This window comes from Gasterosteus aculeatus, chromosome 5 (genome assembly GCF_964276395.1).
Source record: "Gasterosteus aculeatus chromosome 5, fGasAcu3.hap1.1, whole genome shotgun sequence".
NCBI lineage: Eukaryota > Metazoa > Chordata > Actinopteri > Perciformes > Gasterosteidae > Gasterosteus > Gasterosteus aculeatus.
In genome coordinates this window covers 14,235,210-14,252,483 of record NC_135692.1, presented here as the reverse complement: position 1 = coordinate 14,252,483, position 17,274 = coordinate 14,235,210, and the positions used below count along the sequence as shown (strand labels likewise).

Here is a 17,274-nt window from a genome sequence, read left to right as displayed (position 1 = left end):
GTTGTGTGCTGCTATCTCCAAGGTCTTTAATTATTACCTGAAAAGAACAGATCATCCTGACTCTGTAAAAGATTCACAGAGGGCATGCCCTCACAGCAGCGGAACCGGTGTTAGCTGTTATTATGGATCTTTGTATATATGATGCCTGTCTGGTTACTTTTTTTATTATTGCGTATAAAAGCCTAAAGCGTTCAATATTAATTAAAAGTAAAAAAGGACATATGTATTTTATGCCCTATTTCCCCACTAACAACTTGTCATGCCGCTGACGTCGCCATCCTCTCACCGTTTCAGCCAATCACAAGCAAGTTGCCTCTGCTAACGTGTCCTCATATTTGTATGAAATCTAAAGAAAGAGTAACTCGTCATTAGGGAACAGAACTACTAGGATTTGGCATCAGAGCAACTTAAAAAGGGATAGATATTAGTCCCAAATCCACGCAGACTTGTGGTTTTGCAACATCGGCCCCCTGTTTGTTTTGTCCGGACAGTGAGATTGCAAAGGAGACACCAAATCAACCAACTAGTGAAAGCTGGTAAACTGATGTGTGTGTGTGTGTGTGTGTGTGTGTGTGTGTGAACGTCACGTTTTAGCTTCTAAAACAACTTGTATTTGTGTGTCTTTGGAAAAATCCCAGCGTGAGACCCTTCTGTTTTTCCCTCTGTTGTCTCTCTTATTGTCCTTCCTGTCTGCAGCTCCAGCTGTGTCCACTAATCTACGCTGCGATCGGATTCAGAGGATGTGTACATGACAAACAAAGTTATTGTATTGTACGCACTCCCCTGCAAAGAGTATCCGTGTTGTAATCATTTCATTGTTAACTGTCTTTATTGTTACAGTAACGTACACCCACAGTTTTCATTTAATTAAGTGCAAAAGTGTGTTTGAGTTTCTGCTTTTAAAAAGACAAGATTCAACATTGTTGCTTTGTGTTACCAAACTTTGCTTTAAGGAACTATTTGAATGATAAGGGCCGACCTCTGTCAAGCTACTTGTTCGGCCTTGGATTTATTTTTTTTGGTAGCGCTGTAAAAGTTTGCGTCCAAAGGTTGTTTTTTTAGCTGGAAACTTTAAACGTGTCTCTTACATTTTTTTTTTTTTTTGCAAACGCTGACACAAATTCCAGCTTCATGAGTGTTGTTGTTCAAACAGTCTTTTGTACTCCTTGTGTGTGGCTGCAGTCGGCCTCCTTGTGTTCTTTAGGGCTTTTCTAAGATCCTCCCTCGTCCCCGGATCACATTACAGAACAAGCCATTTAGATATGCTCTGAAAAAGTGGAATTCGTACGTAACTGGGAATGTTACGTAAGGGCGCTTATAGGCTTGCCTGTGAAAGTTGCAGTGAGCGCAGACAGAGGAGAACCGGGTACGAGCACCCAGCCAGGTTGCAAAGATAGAAAGAGGGCAAAAGGAAACACATCTCATATGACTAAAGCACTTCCAGCTGGGGCCTCCTTCATTTAGATGTTGGAGAGGATCGCGGCTGGAGACCAGAAGGCATCAAAAGGAACAAACCGCTTCATTAAATACTAATCAAGCAAATAGAGATTTGCAGACAATTGGAGCTCGGGCACTCTGAAGACGGGAGGAGGCACCGACCGCACCCGTTGTTCCATTAAAACGACGTGGGCTCCTGGCGCTCGGTCTCCTCGACTGACTCGACTTCCGACCGCGTCCGTCATGTCGGGGGAAGAAGAGCTGTCCTTCAGCGAAGCCATTCTGAGGGCAAGCGGCTCCATTTCTCGCTTCCCTCTCATCCCGGTCAGAGGAGTTCCGCTCATGTGCAGCATCGCCAACAATTGGGACTCCGTCTGGTCTTTCTGTCCCGACCCCGCGGACCTCCTGATCGCCACCTACCCCAAAGCAGGTACTTTAGTTCTGGTCTAGGTGGACAGGGCAGTTCTTTGTGATATTTGGTGTATTATTAGTGATTTGGCAGCTAAGGTGAAATGTTAACAAGCTTGACTGTTTGTTGAGTGTTTGAATATCCTGAAGCTTTATAGCTCTAGTCGTCCATTTAAGAGAGGACAATGGGTTAAACACAATGGAGTACTTTCATAGTGTTGTCAAGTACAGAAGACAATGTACAACAACTAAATGATTTTAAGCAAACCTGCAGCCATTCCTCAGGGTTAACATTCCTATTGAGGTGGATTTCTTCAGAAAAGTAATAAATAGGAACCAAAATTACTTAAAATCCTAATTTATGTGCATCTTTCAAGGTGGAAATGTGTGTAAAATGGTCACATGTATTCATACTGCATCACAAAAGCCCCCAGGCGGACTTGAGCCAAAGCTTTCTTTGTTTTCTCTATTTTCACTCGAGTCATATGATTACTTTGGTGTCTGTAAAATGGGATTTTTCCTCACACCGGTTTTGTTCAAAAAGTGCAAATAACCTTATTTATTAAACACAGTCTCAATTTGATGTTTTGGGGACACAAGGGACCACGTGGACGCAGGAGATAGTCGACCTGCTTCTTCACAATGGAGACGCTGAGGCCTGCAAACGAGCCCCGACCCCCGTCCGCAGTCCTTTCCTGGAGATATTCTCCCCACCTCCCATCCCCTCAGGTGTGTGTATTCAGCTTACCGTGTTTGAACCTGTGCCATCGACGCAGCCAGCTGACCGTCTTGGTCTCACCTGCCAGCTGTGGGTCCTTTCGGCATGTCTGAATGTGGGTGCTCCCTTCCGTTCTTTAGTTCCTGTCTGTGACTGCATTCAATGCAAACATGTTTCTACACCATGAAAACACTGCATTTGACCACCGAAGCAGCAAACGTATGGAATGCCGTTTTAGTCAAAATTAAATAAATGAATAAATACATGAAATATGCATTTGAATTACATCATGAAATAAATAAATGAGGCAATAAATACATAAATATTAAATACATTTAATTATTTCATGGTACTATTATTTCATAATGCCACTTTTCATTTCATGGTACTTTTATTTCATAATGCCACTTTTCATTTCCAGAGTCTTTTATTTCAAATTTATTTCATATAAGAACGTGAAATGTAAAACGGCATTATGAAATAAAAGACTCTGGAAATGAAAAGTGGCATTATGAAATAAAACTATCATGAAATGAAAAGTGGCATTATGAAATAATAGTACCATAAATGAAAAGTGGCATTATGAAATAAAAGTACCATAAATTAAAAGTGGCATTATGAAATAAAGGTACCATGAAATAATTAAATGTATATAATATTTATTTATTTATTGCCTCATTTACTTATTTCATGATGTATTTCAAATGCATATTTCATGTATTGATGTATTTATTCATTTATTTAATTTTGACTAAAACGGCATTCCATACAAACGCGCCCCGCGTCTTGTCCTATTTTGTGTCAACAGAAGGTTTTGAATAGCATCGTCTCGCTTTAACCGCTATTTGTTCTAAGGCGAATGAGTAACTAATGTTGTTCCCGCTTTAAGTCAATGTCAAGGTCGTTATCTCTGTGGGTCTGGGATCTGAGTGCGTAACAAGTGTGTTTAAACTTTCATATGTACGTTTTGTTTTTCTCAGGTCTTGATTATCTGAAAAACATGGATCCTCCAAGGATCATCAAGACACATCTTCCTTTTCAGTTGGTGCCGACAGGATTTTGGGAGAACAAGTGCAAGGTAAAATCCTGACGAGGTGCACATGAATGCAGTAAATCTTCAACAATACGAACATGAAACCACCTCATTAAGTTGTAAATCCCCTTTGATGTGACTCGTTGCGTGTGAAGGTTATCTACGTGTCACGCAACGCCAAAGACAACCTGGTCAGCTACTTCCACTTTGACTGTATGAATATGACCCAGCCGGAGCCGGGGCCCTGGGAGGGCTACATCTCCAAGTTCATGCATGGAGAGTGTAAGTAGATTAAATCACATTCCTGCGTGTCCTCTTTCATTGGTTCAAACTGTTTTTTCTTTTTTTTCTCTCTGTTTGCACAGAGATTTGAGCTGAGTTGAGAAATAACCGCCACACTTGTACATTTACCCACTGCAGCCATGAGGGCTATTTGAACACATTTAGGAATGTCAACGTGTCTGGTGACTTCGGAATACCATGAAACCTTACAAAAGGTTTCCTAAGGTCGGGGGTTTTCCCTGTGAGACACTTATCAGGCCTCAGTGGCCACGACGGGAGTAGCAGCGCCCTGCGAGGCTGCAGACTGAAGATAATTTGGTCTCATTTTATAATTACTCTCTGCTTTGGTGTCCGATTGCTGGCAAACCACTGCCTGCTACTTTGTAGCCGCATTTTAAATGTTCTTTTGGGACCCATTGGAATTTGGAAAAGTTAACAAAGTTTGCAGACGCCTTACACAACAGTGGCGAGACACAAATAATAAACTCAGTTGGGTTTCTCGATTGTGAGAAATCTCTTAATCTGGTTTTAAACCTGCTGCACACATTGTGCTTCTTCAGCTCTTTAATCTTTGGATCTTCTGTAAAAATGTAGGTGTTGTAATTAAAAGTTAATTATGCCTTTTAGAAACCTTTTAATACATTCAGTTTTTTTAATAAATGGACTTTGGTCCAGATTCCCTGCAGCCCTTTTCCCAAAAGGTGAGTGGATTAACTGTTCAGCAGTGATTAATGAGCTCACAAAACAGGGATTTTCCACAACTTTTTAACCCCAAAATCAATAAACTATAGTTGATCTATAATGATAAGTACATTTATTAACACTATCCTAACTGAAGTAACCCTTTAAACTGGGAGTACTGGTGCGTGGAAGACATGAAGCACTTGTGTCTCTGCAGTGTCGTGGGGCTCCTGGTACGACCATGTCAAAGGTTACTGGGCGGAGAGAGAGAAGAGGAACATTCTTTACCTTTTCTATGAGGACATGAAAGAGGTGCAGAGAATAAACAGATTCAGTATCACCGACCATGCCGCACAACATCCTCTTACCCTTTTCTTTAACCCCCCCCATCCTCCCAGAATCCTCGGCGTGAGGTGGAGCGCATCATGAGGTACCTGGACCTGTCCGTCTCTGATGAGGTCATCAGCCGGATTGTGGAGCTCACGTCCTTCAAGAACATGAAGGAGAACCCGATGACCAACTACTCCTGCGTCCCGCCGCCGGTTTTTGATCAGTCCATCTCTCCCTTCATGAGAAAAGGTGCGTCCACAAGCAAGATCCTAATTTAAAGTAATTCAAACAGAAAAAAAAGAGCTGGAAATGTACCAGTTCCGGACAAACGAACAGCAGCGCCACACAGAGGAGGAAATCGTGTCATTGTGTTGCATCTCATCGACTCAGAACGGTACTGTGGTGCCGCCTAGAGGCTCCAGGGTTTCTTGCTATTGCTTGTTTTTTTCTTCTTTTCCATAGAATACGAAAATATATGCTCAATATAGCTTAAAGCATCTGTTGATTAATTGATCGGTTAATCAGCCATGTTTGTCTTCTTCCTGTAGTCTAATAGTCAAAGTTTCTTTAAGTTTTGGACAATTTAAAGGCATCAGCGCTGGATATTTTCCACTGATATTTCTTTCCACCTACAGCATGAATAATGTCTGATTCGTGTATCTAACACCTCGCATCTCGTGTCTTTAACAGGTGAAGTAGGTGATTGGAGAAACCATTTTACACCCGAGCAATCCAAGATGTTTGATGAAGATTATGAAAAGCAGATGAAGGGGGTCAACATACCATTTAGAGACCTTATCTAACGGAATTGTTTTTTTCCCCCAAACTCTTCAAACCAAAGACATATTTGACACTGTGCAGCAGTCAAAAGGCAGAGATCCTGTCAGAAGCTAGATACCAAAACAAAAGATTTGTTTGAGCTTGCTTATGTGAGACCCTGTGCCGCCTGCCGTGCAGATAGAAAGGAAATCCTCTGTATGGGTATTTTAAGGATCAATAAAAAATGCTCTCCACAATACAAGCACATGAGTTGGAAATCATCATTTTATTGCAGCTTATCACGTAAACAATATATAAGACCACAAGTGTTGTGACTAAGTGGACGTGCCCATTTTTGACGTCACGAGACCTCCAACGGAGTCAGCTGAACGCATGGAGCCCGTAGAGTGCTGGCGCCCGGAGGCGCGTGGCTTTTCTGCCCATATGAAGTCATTTTGCAACCCTACAGCACACTGTACAAAGCCCAGCCAAAGGAGGGAGGCTGCACGAGACACGAGCAACGAAGGACTAGAATAAAAGAAATGAGCTGGAAAGTCAATCATATGAAAATGGACAGAGGACACAGAAACACAACAGCTGAGAATATCCAAGTTTAACAAAAAAAAATCACTTTCAATACATACTTTTTTTTCTGAGAATAAAATTTTAAATATTTGAATACTGCGCCATGGGTACTTCCTTTCGGTTGAGTCAAATCTCCTCCCTTGAAATGAAGGCTATGTTTGTGTAGATTTTTTTTGACAGGTTTTATTGTTTTTTTTTAAGTTTTCCTGTATTTTCTCGTCTTTCTTCTAATGGTTGGTTCACTATGGCTCCCCTCTTTGGTTTTGATCTTCTTCTCTCTCCCTCCTCTTTCTCTCCAACCCTTAAGATCTTCTTCTACATCTCTATCTAGCTTCTGTACCTGGTAAAGAGAGAATACATGAATCAGATAGGGAAGTGGTTTTTGGATACATGACGTTATTTCAACATTGGAAAACAAATCGAATGAAACAACACGACAACAGTCTTGGCAAACAAACGAGTCAAAGTCCCAGGAAGAAACCCAACATCCAACTAATCTAAGGAAGAGTGACGTCATCTATGACCTTACCCCTCACTTCAGAAAAGTGTGTCTTTCAAAGCAGCAGTCTTTCATTATGCACAAAAAGCATGTCAATCGCATACAAAATATTTCACAAAAGGTTTGGTAACACCCAATTTATGATGTATAAGCAGTATGTTAACATATAAGAAACTATATAACACATTATGATGTAGTTAAAATTATTCTTTGTGTTTGTAAGATTATAATCAACGGGTATATATTTTCCTATTAAGAAAAATAATGTCTTTACAACAGTGTAATATTATAATGCCAGTATTCATCTGCTTATACACAAGCATCCTGGGTTAAATCTAGTATTGAATTCAACAATACAACTTTAAAAGACCTTACCTCTGTTTGCAGATATGTTATAGTGTGTTATAAGCTATTAATTATATATTTATAAATCCTTTTGGAATAAAGTGTTACCAAAGGCTTGTGGGGTGCAAACCATAACAACGGGCATTGGTCACTCTTACATACAGACGCATAGATACAAACAAGCTGTAACACTGGAACTCAACTTCTAGCTAAACACAGACATCAGATACAGAAAGACGAGTCATCTTGTCAACCATGTCAATTTAACTACAGTTGTTTTTACTAATTGTGTCATTTCGTGAGTAAGAAAGGCCGTTGTTCCACATCTATATGAACATCATGATTCAAAAAGAAGACGTCGCTGAGGAGCGGTTTGCATGAGAGCAACGGCGTACGCGACAAAACAGAAATACACAAACGTGCACTGCAGATACACGGAGATAACCAGTAGCAGGTCAAGCTGTGGAATACCTTGGCTAAAGGTGGTGGGTTGACTGAATTTAGTCTGGAAAGCAACAAGGGGTTAGGTGAGTTAATGATGAGGGAGGGATGGAATTAGGCAGATTAAAACAGACAGTATTAAACGTATGATGAATTTGTAGATGAAGAGTTGATATAATTAGATGATAGCAGAGCGATTAAAAAGAATTGCACATACACAATACTTTTTTTTTTTAATATTAATGAATGATGAGCATAGTTATTTAATAATTAAAAATATTAGTTATTTTACAAAATAAGGTAGTTTTATAAATTATATATTTAATATAAGTGAGTGTAGAGAAATGTGAGGCTACTTACATTCAACGTAGTTGCGGGCCACGAACTTCAGCACCTCATCAATGAGGATGACGGGGAAGGAAAGCTTCAGGACGACCATCCACTGGTCAACGTTCAAATGGGTCAACTTGAAGACCATCTGGATGGAAAGAGGGGAATCAGAACGGCCGAGAAACTACAGCGGAGAGCATCCACGACAAATACCAATCCTCACGATACTTCGACGTGGTCCAATGAATCTGTGGAGAGCACCAGCGTCTAACTTACGGGCAGAGGGTCAACATAGATGATCATGAAGTGAAGGGACATGGAGAGGGTCATGGCAGACAGCAGCCAGAAGTTGCTCCATGGGGGCATGCGAATCAGAGACTGGTTCTCAGACAAGCTTGAAAAGAAAAAAAGATATAAGTTATATAAAACAAATGGTACCTGAAAAGAAACGTCATCATCATCATCATCCTCATCATCACCACGTGTGAGGTATTACCTGTTGAGAGCGTTGCACATCTCAATGGTGACCAGCACAGACAGGGCCATGGTCATGGGAGTAGAAGCCTCGAAGATGTCACATTCATAACCGGCAAAGTCCTCGTTCTCATCGTGGCACTGCATGAAGTGGGACTGCACAGAGGAGAGGTCGGGTCATTAAGTGTGTTCCTGCGTCAGTGCGTTAGAGGCACAATGAAAGAGACTCACAAGCTGGTAGTAGGAGACACCGGGGCCAGTTGGGTCATAGATGAACCAATAGGCAGCACCACCAACAGTGGCAGCGCCGACGTATGCTGTTAGAGAAACAAGGCGGCGTTGGTGGAGGAGAAGAGCTTCTCCTGCATTTCACACAAACATGACGTCCAAAGTCCTACTCACCACCAATAGCCATGTATCTGAAGAACAGCCAGCCAGAGATCAGGGGCTCCTTGGGGGAACGTGGGGGTTTGCCCATGATGTCCAGGTCGGGGGGGTTGAAGCCCAGAGCGGTGGCGGGCAGACCGTCAGTAACCAGGTTGACCCACAGCAGCTGGACGGGGATCAGAGCTTCGGGCAGACCCAGAGCGGCGGTCAGGAAGATACTGAGAGAGTGAGACAAGGACACGACAAGGACGGGCCCGAGGGTTTGAGAAGGGCGGCTGGAGCTGTCCGGTCCGGAGTGCACCAAACGTCGAGCAAACCACTCACCAGACGACCTCACCGACGTTGGAGGAGATGAGGTAGCGGATGAACTGCTTCATGTTGTTGTAGATGGCTCTGCCCTCCTCAACAGCAGCCACGATGGAAGCGAAGTTGTCGTCAGCCAGGACCATCTCAGAGGCAGACTTGGCAACGGCAGTGCCAGAGCCCATGGCGATGCCGATCTCGGCCTTCTTCAGGGCAGGGGCATCGTTCACACCATCACCAGTCTGGAATGGGGAGGAGGGGAAGCATCCGTTAAACTGCTGTCAAACTACACTCATCCCCATTGGGACGAACAGGACGGCCGAAAACGCGCTCGGCGCTGGTACGCATGTCACGCCGGCAGGCTCTCACCATAGCAGTGATGTCATCATGACCCTGCAGGAACTCCACAATCTTGGATTTGTGGGACGGCTCGACACGGGCAAAGCAGCTGGCCCTGATCACGGCCTGGGGCTGTTCATGGGAGGGCAGGTCGTCAAACTCGCGTCCGGTGTAGGCTTTGTTCTCAACATCCTCATCCTCTTTGAAGATGCCAATACGACGGCAGATGGCGATAGCGGTTCCCTTGTTGTCACCTGCGGTTTAGAGGAGGAGAAGTTTGAGGGAGAGGCGGTGCAGTGGATTTATGAAATTAAAGTGAAAATCCACCACATGATACTAACCGGTGATCATGATGACACGGATTCCAGCAGCCCTGCACAACTCGATGGAGCCACAGACCTCCTTGCGAGGGGGATCCAGCATACCAACACAGCCAACGAAGGTCAGGTCAGTCTGAGGAGAGAGGTTTGAAAAGGAGTCAGAATACGATGAACATTAATACTTAAACTTGAGATTTAGAAGAAAAAACGTAACTACTCCTGTGCGATTAATCGCAATTAATTGTTGTTATTGTTGCCCAGCACAAATCCACACACGTGTTTCACTTCTCACCTCATAATCGGCGAACTTGGTGGAGTCCTCCAGGACCATCTCATCCATCCTCAGGGGGCTGTCACGGGTGGCCAGGGCCAGGCAACGCAGGGTATCACGGCCGGTACCCCACTCCCTGATGACTGTCAAGATCTTCTCCTTGATGGCGTTGGTCAGGGGAACGCGGTTGGTGCCAACGCGCACATACGCGCACCTGTCAATCACACCCTCGGGGGCACCCTGAGGAGGAAACAAAATGATCATTTGGCGTATTGTCAAAATGCCAAAGATGTGTAACAGAAAACAAAAAGAGAAGAAACTTGCCTTCACAAACATCTTGGCGCCACCGTCGCCCTTGGTGGGGGTGCAGTACACGGACATGGACTTCCTGTCACGGGAGAACTCCAGAGTGACGTTCTTATTCATGAGCTGCTTCACCACCTGTTGGATGAGAGGTTGTTTTTATTAGATATGCTGTCAGATCGGCCTTAGTTAGAGAATTTTAACTGATCAAAAATTTTCACTGGAAGTCAGCTGTATAAATGAATCCCAAATTGAAAACAATGGCAAGAGGAGATTTACAGTGCAGCAGGCGTTGGCTCTCTCGATCTTGGACAGGTTCTTCACGTTGCTGTTGAACACGTTCATCTTCTCAACCAGGCAGGACAGGGCAGTCTCAGTAGCCTCACCGACCTTCTCATAGATCTTCTTGGACTGGAGGAAAGGAGCGAGATGGAGATTGTTGGTTGACCTATGGAAGGTAGTGTGGTGTCAGTGTAGCGGAAACACAGTGCATGACTTTACCTCGTTGTAGTCCAGAGAGGAGTCGTTGCAGAGGGCGCAGATGGTCGCCAGCTCAACGAGCCCGTCGTGCGCGCTGCAGTTGACCTTGGAACCTCCCTGGGTCCTGAAAGACACAGAGAGAATTAGAAACAAATGAGGTGACGGTTCGTGGGCACTTTTATGTTCGAATACTGAAAACCAACTTACACCTCGCCCTCGGGGGTGTACTTGGAGCCAGAAATATCAAAGGCGTCAAGGCTGACATGGTCGCCATCGGCGCCCTTGACGATGAACATCTGTGGCGGAGGACAAAAAGAAAGTCACAACTGTGTCAGAACTTTTGGCGACACCATTTCCTTCGCGAGTCCGACGAATGCTTCACCCACCTTGGTCACACACATCTGGTTGGTGGTGAGGGTGCCGGTCTTGTCGGAGCAGATGACGGAGGTGCAGCCCAGGGTCTCCACAGAGGGCAGGCTTCTGACGATGGCGTTCTTCTTTGCCATACGGCGGGTACCGAGAGCCAGGCAGGTGGTGATGACGGCGGGCAGACCTGACGAACGTCGGCGGGAAGAGTGAGTGACACAATGAACACGCGGCGGCGGAACACACACCTTGACTTAGACTGTGCCTTTCTGGTTCCCTCACCCTCGGGGATGGCAGCCACGGCCAGAGCGACGGCGATCTTGAAGTAGTAGACGGCCCCGCGGATCCATGAGCCTCCGTGGACGGGGTCGTTGAAGTGGCCGATGTTGATGGCCCAGACGGCGACGCAAATCAGGGAGATGACCTTGGACAGCTGCTCGCCGAACTCGTCCAGCTTGGCCTGCAGAGGAGTCTTCTCCTGCTCGGTGGCGGCCATCTGGTCGCGGATCTTGCCGATCTCGGTGGAGACTCCGGTGGCCACAACAACTCCGATGGCCTTGCCGGCAGCGATGTTAGTGCCCTAAAGAGGAGACGAGCAGAGACGTGTAGGAAATCAAACAGGTGATGCTGACTAAAATGGGGGAAGAAAGGCTTGTAGATCAAACATATACGTATCAGTAAAGGCACTTACAGAGAAAAGCATGTTCTTCTTGTCCTGGTTGACAGCCCTCATGTCGGGAACAGCATCCGTGTGCTTGATCACACTGACGGACTCACCTGAGAGAGAAAAACGGAACGTTCATTCAAAACCACCGATGGAGTTGAGACAGGGAGACGCCTAGCGGCCGATTTAAGGTTTTTAATGGCACCTTACCGGTAAGGATGGACTGGTCGACACGCAGGGTGGTGGACTTGATGCACACAAGCCTGATGTCAGCGGGGACTTTGTCTCCAACTGTTGGGAATCACAGAGAAGTCGTCATTAGCAATGAAATCCTCATCATTAAAATCATTCTTGTTCGTTTTACCGATTTGAGATAGAATGCTTCAATATATGTTTTATTTAAATTAGACTCACAGTGAGTGTAAATATGTTTGACAACAGTTGAACATTTAAGTGTTATTATAATATTATTATTTTATTATATATAATTATAATAGTTGCCTATAATTACATCATCAATAGGCTTATGCAGAATAGTGATAAGATTGTGTGTTAAAGAGAGTGTTCGCCATTTATTTTCCATAAGTCCACACCAAAACCGTGATATGCATCCAATGACAGTAGTAAACCTTATGCATATGAATCGGATTTTGATGTTAACGATATGTTGATAATGTTAAACGTTTCTAAAGACAGCAGACATTGCTTTCCAAATGCTTACATTTCTAAACAGAATGACATTGACAAAGTTTATTCATGAACCTTTAACTGTTTTCCTTGAATATGAAATGAAAAGTCAGATTATTTCTGCCGTTTTAGCAACATTACGGTAAACATTGTTCTAAAAAGTTAAAGCCAAATGCTATGAGTTGCTTTCTATACTTAAATGAAATTCATAATGCGGCAGTCTCCAAACTTTCCTTAACCCATTAAGAATGAACCCCGCATGGTGGGGGGGGGGCGGGGGGGGGGCAACAGGTGTCCTCCGATAAACAAACAAACGGAAACGCGAGTCAGTGGCAGCGAGGGGGGAAGACACGCGCCAGTAAGGATATTTATACTTGTGATTTTGCTTTCCTTCAGTCAGCATGTTTCCACAGATCTCATGTCGCCTTAAAAAGACACACACACACACACACACACACACACACACACACACACGCTAATCCTCTGTGTCTCTACTCTTATCGTTAGGAAAGACATGTGTGCGATCCTGCTCATCTTGTTCCGTTTACAATGTTCCGCCCACAAAAAAAAACGAAGAAGAATCCTGGCGCGTCTTACCTGACACCTCCACGATGTCTCCGGGGACAATTTGCCTGGCCTTGATCATCTGCACACTCTTTCTGTCAGAACGGTAAACCTTGCCCATCTCGGGCTCGTACTCTTTGAGAGCCTCGATGGCGTCTTCAGCGTTACGCTCCTGTGGAACACGCACACAAAGGAAAGTCCTTTAAAGAGGAAACCACAAGCGAGCTAAATTTCACATTCAGGCATTTTGAGCCACAGCTTTACAAGCACGGACAAAATGATGTGTGTCCACGCGCCTGTTTATACGGAAATGTGACCCATGCTCTTGTTGGTATGAGTCCTCAATGTCCTCGAGCATGCTTTACGAACCGACACCGAACACCGATACGCAACCTACTGATGACACGCGAGAAGGTCAGATCCTTGATCGGATGTTTCTCACCGCCTCTTAAGTTACCAAGTGTCATATCATATTATTCTTCTCTATTCAAAGTTAATCTTGTTCAGCTCCATTTACTTTCCGTAATCACAGCAAACACAAGATGTTGCAGTTGAGCAACCTCCCCCAGGTGGAAGAACAAGGCTGAAACCGCTCGACACGTCGGGCCTCATCACTGACCTGCCACACGCCAACGATGGCGTTGGCGATGAGGATAAGAAGGATGACGAAGGGTTCCACAAAGGCGGTGACGGTCTCTTCGCCTTCCTCGAACCAGGCCAGCACCTGAGGTCAGAGAGGCCAAAAAGTAGATCAATGTTGACGTGACGCGGCAGCGTTCTTCCACTCTGTCTGGGGTTCATTTTGAACGGACGGTCAACACCGTAAACGCTGGGATTGTCCTGAAAATGAAAAGATTCCTCATTGCTTTATACCCTCGTATGTCATGTTTAAAGTCTGAACAGTAAGGGTCCATGTTGAGGAGGGAAGAGCGTTTCTAGTTTAGTGAGCATTTAGCATGTGGATATACATCCACCTGCAACAGTGTCAATTCTTAATCATTCTTAATCATTTCCTTTCTCTCCTAATGTTCATTAGATGACATATGTGTGTGTGTCGTAATGTGATTAGGTAATTGTGCCCCCATGTCCCAGGACTCCTCGCCCCCCCCCTTTCTGACTGCAGCCCTCTCTCTGCGGGGGCCCTTTCGTTCCTTCCTTCAGGCCTGACCTTTCCCTCGAAGGATTCAGTTTCCCTCCTCAGCTCGGGGCTTTCTTAAAATACACCCACACCCCCTCGGCCCCCCTATACTTCCCCCTGACCCCAATCTCTCACTGGCTCCTCAACATTCGCCTTCTAGGGCCATCGTGACAGCTGCCCGAAGGGGTGAAAGCTGGCTGTGGGGATTAATACACCTCCTACAAACCCTTGCAATCCGTCTCCCTCCTCTCAAGTTGTCATCCTCAAAAATACATGGACGGTCAAGGGGGGGAAGTGTGTGTGTGTGTGTGTTTTCAGGAAGAGTTTGTGTTCTTGATGGTTGTCAATAATGTAGGAGGGTTCAGAGAGTATTGTGGCAACAAATATCAAGTATTCTTTCTTCCTTTCTATTATAAATCTTTATATATTTTTTTAAATACACCTTTACTTTCTTCAGATAAAAGCGGAGAGAAACCTTGTGTAGATTCACCGTCTCAAGGAGTGCGTTGCTACCTTAGATATTTAGATCAATCCAGCAAGCGGACATTCAGGAATTGGTCCAGAGTTTAGCTTTGCTTTACTGGTTTGCGCTTGTTTACTTACAAAAGAGATGCAGGCGGCCAGGAGCAGGATCCTGACGAGCAGGTCCTCAAACTGCTCAGCGATCAGCTCCCAGACGCTCTTACCTGGACGAGGCCGACAAAACGAGAGAAATCAACGGACGCTTCGCACATGACGTGAATGCAATTACTCAAATATGCCAAAATGTATCTCTGTGCAAAGCTTTTACATAAAGCTTGGATTCGGAAGAAGTACAAATTCAGTAAGTTTGGCTGTGAAATGTTTGGTGCATTGAGTGTGATGTCATCAGCTTTATGATCACAGCCCTTTTGGGAGTATTCATGACGGTCTTCCCCTCTGGGTCTGAATCAAGTGTCTTCTAATCTACACGTTCTGTAAAAGTGTGTGGATCAACACTTACCCTCCTCAGCGGGCAGCTCTGGGGTCGGACACAAGGATCAAGGAGGGCAAAGGTCGTGGCGACGGAGAGAAAGGAAAAGGGACGTTTCGTTAGATTCATCAAGAAACATTTTCATCAAAACTTTGGGAGAAAATACTTTTTAGTATAAGAAGATAATTATTCTTCATGAATGGCTGAAATGAAAAGGCCTTTCTACTGTGTTGGACTGGATTGGGTTTGAATTCTGACCTCGGCCTAATCAAACCTACTTCAGAGTCTGTTCACTTTTTAAATATGTAAACAAAATAAAACATTACGTTTAATGACAGCTCACTGAAATGTTACGAGGCAGCAGGAATATCAGCGTGAAAACCAGCCAAAGTTGAATATCTAACACCGCATTACCGAGTCTTCCCTTGTCGCATTTGCCATCGCGCTCGGTTATTGATCAGCAAACATAACACGGATCATTCAAGCCATCTAAGGACCTCCCCTTTCTGCCCGGCCTAAAATTACCCATCCGTCCTGTTGACGCCCGAAACCATATATCACCCAGGAGCCGTCACCTGTCTCCCTCGCTCTCCAGCCATCTTCTTTGGCTGTCTTTAAATAGCTATTGAAAGCCCTCAAAGTCTCTGCTTCTCAATGTCTCTGCGTTTCTACCAGCTGTTGCGACTCCCGTCTAAAAAGGCGCCACGTGCAAAAGTCGACCCAACGGGCGTCTCTCAGCTCTGTGTGGACTCCACAGACTGCACCAGCGAATATGGTGTGAACTTTCTCTACGTGACCTCGACCCATCCTGCCACCCCCCCCTCCGCCCCCCGACCCAGACGCCCCGGATCTCTCACCATTGAAGCCGTACTTTTCCTGGTTCTTCTTGCACTGTTCGGGGCTGAGGCCCGTGGCCTCGCTCACACCGAAGTACGTCAGGCATTCGCCCGTGGACTTTGCGTGTGCGTTCTCCATCCTCTCTGGACAGACAAGGGGGTCGCCCGTCTAGCCGTGCTTATCCGGGCTCTTCTACTTCTCAGTTATTCTCTGCAGTTTTTGTTCCCTTGTTCCACCACCCTCACCGAGAAGCTGCGGCACTCTCCAATTCAGGAGTACTGGACTGACAGAAAGAGCGATTAACTGCATACAGGTCCAGGGTTTTATACCACCAAAGGCCGCCCGGGATTGGTGGACACCCCGCCCCGCACACGCCCCCCCAAATTCCAGCGTGTGAGGGTACGGTTGGGGCGCGAGAGAGGAGGGGGTTCGAGGTGGAGCAATTGAGGGAGGCGGGATGGTGGACATGGACAGGGACGAGGCTTGGATTGGGAAAGGACAGGGCTGGAGGAGGGAGGGGGGGGGGGGGGGGGGGCGTCACACCGTGGAGGAAAATGAGATCTGTTTTTGGAACATGCACGGTCAGTGGAATAGGAAGAAGGGAGAAGGTGAGAGAGCGAGACAGGAGCGCTTCCATTGGGGGGGGGGGGGGCATATTGAGTGATGGCTCAACTGGTTTCTGCTGAGGAAGGTGGCTTAGCCAGAGGGACTAAAGGACGGAGACGCTGGACAAATGATCCAGAACAGCAATTAGCTGGTCTTTCCACCCGGCGAATGGGAGTCAGACACAATCAGCACATGAAGTTTAAAGTTCAAACCCGGGAAAATGAACTTCCTGCCCCCCCCGACGTCATCCACAACGTCCATTTAACTCAAGTCGTGCCGAGCAACAGCTCACGATAAGGCCTGAGAATACGCCTGTGTATTCGAGGAGGAGGGTCTCGGGGGACAGGAATGCCGAGGGGACAGCCAGCGTGTCACGCCAGGCCACTGCGTAGGAAAAGCTGCAGATACGGGAGGATCAGGTTTTATCTCTCGTTTTTTTTATGAGCAGAGGACGGCTGCGGGAGACGCCAGTCGAGCGCTCCGTGAGGCACGTTGGCCTCTGCTGGTCGCTTCCCAGCACTGAACCCCTGCACACGTGAAGTGTAACTGGATGTAAAATGTGTTGATTTACCGTCTGTTTTAACAGCAGCAAACAGGCCCCCGCGCGGCGCGGACAGGAAGTCCAGGAGGACCAACACTGGGGCAGCTGGGAAAGCTACGAGGCCCATTTTCACTGCAAATCGAATTATTAAATCAATCATTTTTGGGGGGGTTTTAGGTTTTTTAGGAGGCCTT

The 17,274-nt window shown here is 45.6% G+C and overlaps 2 protein-coding genes across 5 annotated transcripts; one reads left to right on the top strand and one right to left on the bottom strand.

The window, feature by feature from the left end:
* The first annotated feature begins 331 nt into the window (after positions 1-331).
* On the top strand, positions 332-5,910 carry sult1st6 (sulfotransferase family 1, cytosolic sulfotransferase 6). Its single transcript, XM_078103598.1, has 8 exons — positions 332-536; positions 697-1,867; positions 2,446-2,574; positions 3,544-3,641; positions 3,752-3,878; positions 4,777-4,871; positions 4,958-5,138; positions 5,580-5,910. The coding sequence occupies exons 2-8, from the start codon at positions 1,681-1,683 to the stop codon at positions 5,690-5,692; spliced, it is 930 nt and encodes a 309-aa protein (XP_077959724.1). The 5' UTR covers positions 332-536; positions 697-1,680; the 3' UTR covers positions 5,693-5,910.
* Positions 5,911-5,915: 5 nt separating this feature from the next.
* atp2a1l (ATPase sarcoplasmic/endoplasmic reticulum Ca2+ transporting 1, like) lies at positions 5,916-16,347 on the bottom strand. Of its 4 annotated transcripts, XM_078103571.1 has the most exons (24): positions 15,954-16,347; positions 15,127-15,144; positions 14,748-14,830; positions 13,626-13,730; positions 13,040-13,178; positions 11,966-12,046; positions 11,783-11,868; positions 11,374-11,671; positions 11,112-11,278; positions 10,933-11,021; positions 10,747-10,849; positions 10,525-10,656; positions 10,267-10,383; positions 9,964-10,182; positions 9,693-9,804; positions 9,382-9,605; positions 9,034-9,254; positions 8,725-8,927; positions 8,554-8,639; positions 8,345-8,478; positions 8,125-8,242; positions 7,879-7,996; positions 7,549-7,582; positions 5,916-6,573 (listed from the first exon to the last, which is right to left on the bottom strand). In XM_078103571.1, the coding sequence occupies exons 1-23, from the start codon at positions 16,069-16,071 to the stop codon at positions 7,578-7,580; spliced, it is 2,976 nt and encodes a 991-aa protein (XP_077959697.1). In that variant the 5' UTR covers positions 16,072-16,347; the 3' UTR covers positions 5,916-6,573; positions 7,549-7,577. The 4 variants fall into 4 exon arrangements, with proteins under 4 accessions (XP_077959697.1, XP_077959696.1, XP_077959698.1 ...); XM_078103570.1 differs by lacking the exon at positions 7,549-7,582 and having other exon boundaries at positions 15,954-16,242; XM_078103572.1 differs by lacking the exon at positions 5,916-6,573 and having other exon boundaries at positions 7,548-7,582; positions 15,954-16,306.
* Positions 16,348-17,274: the final 927 nt, after the last annotated feature.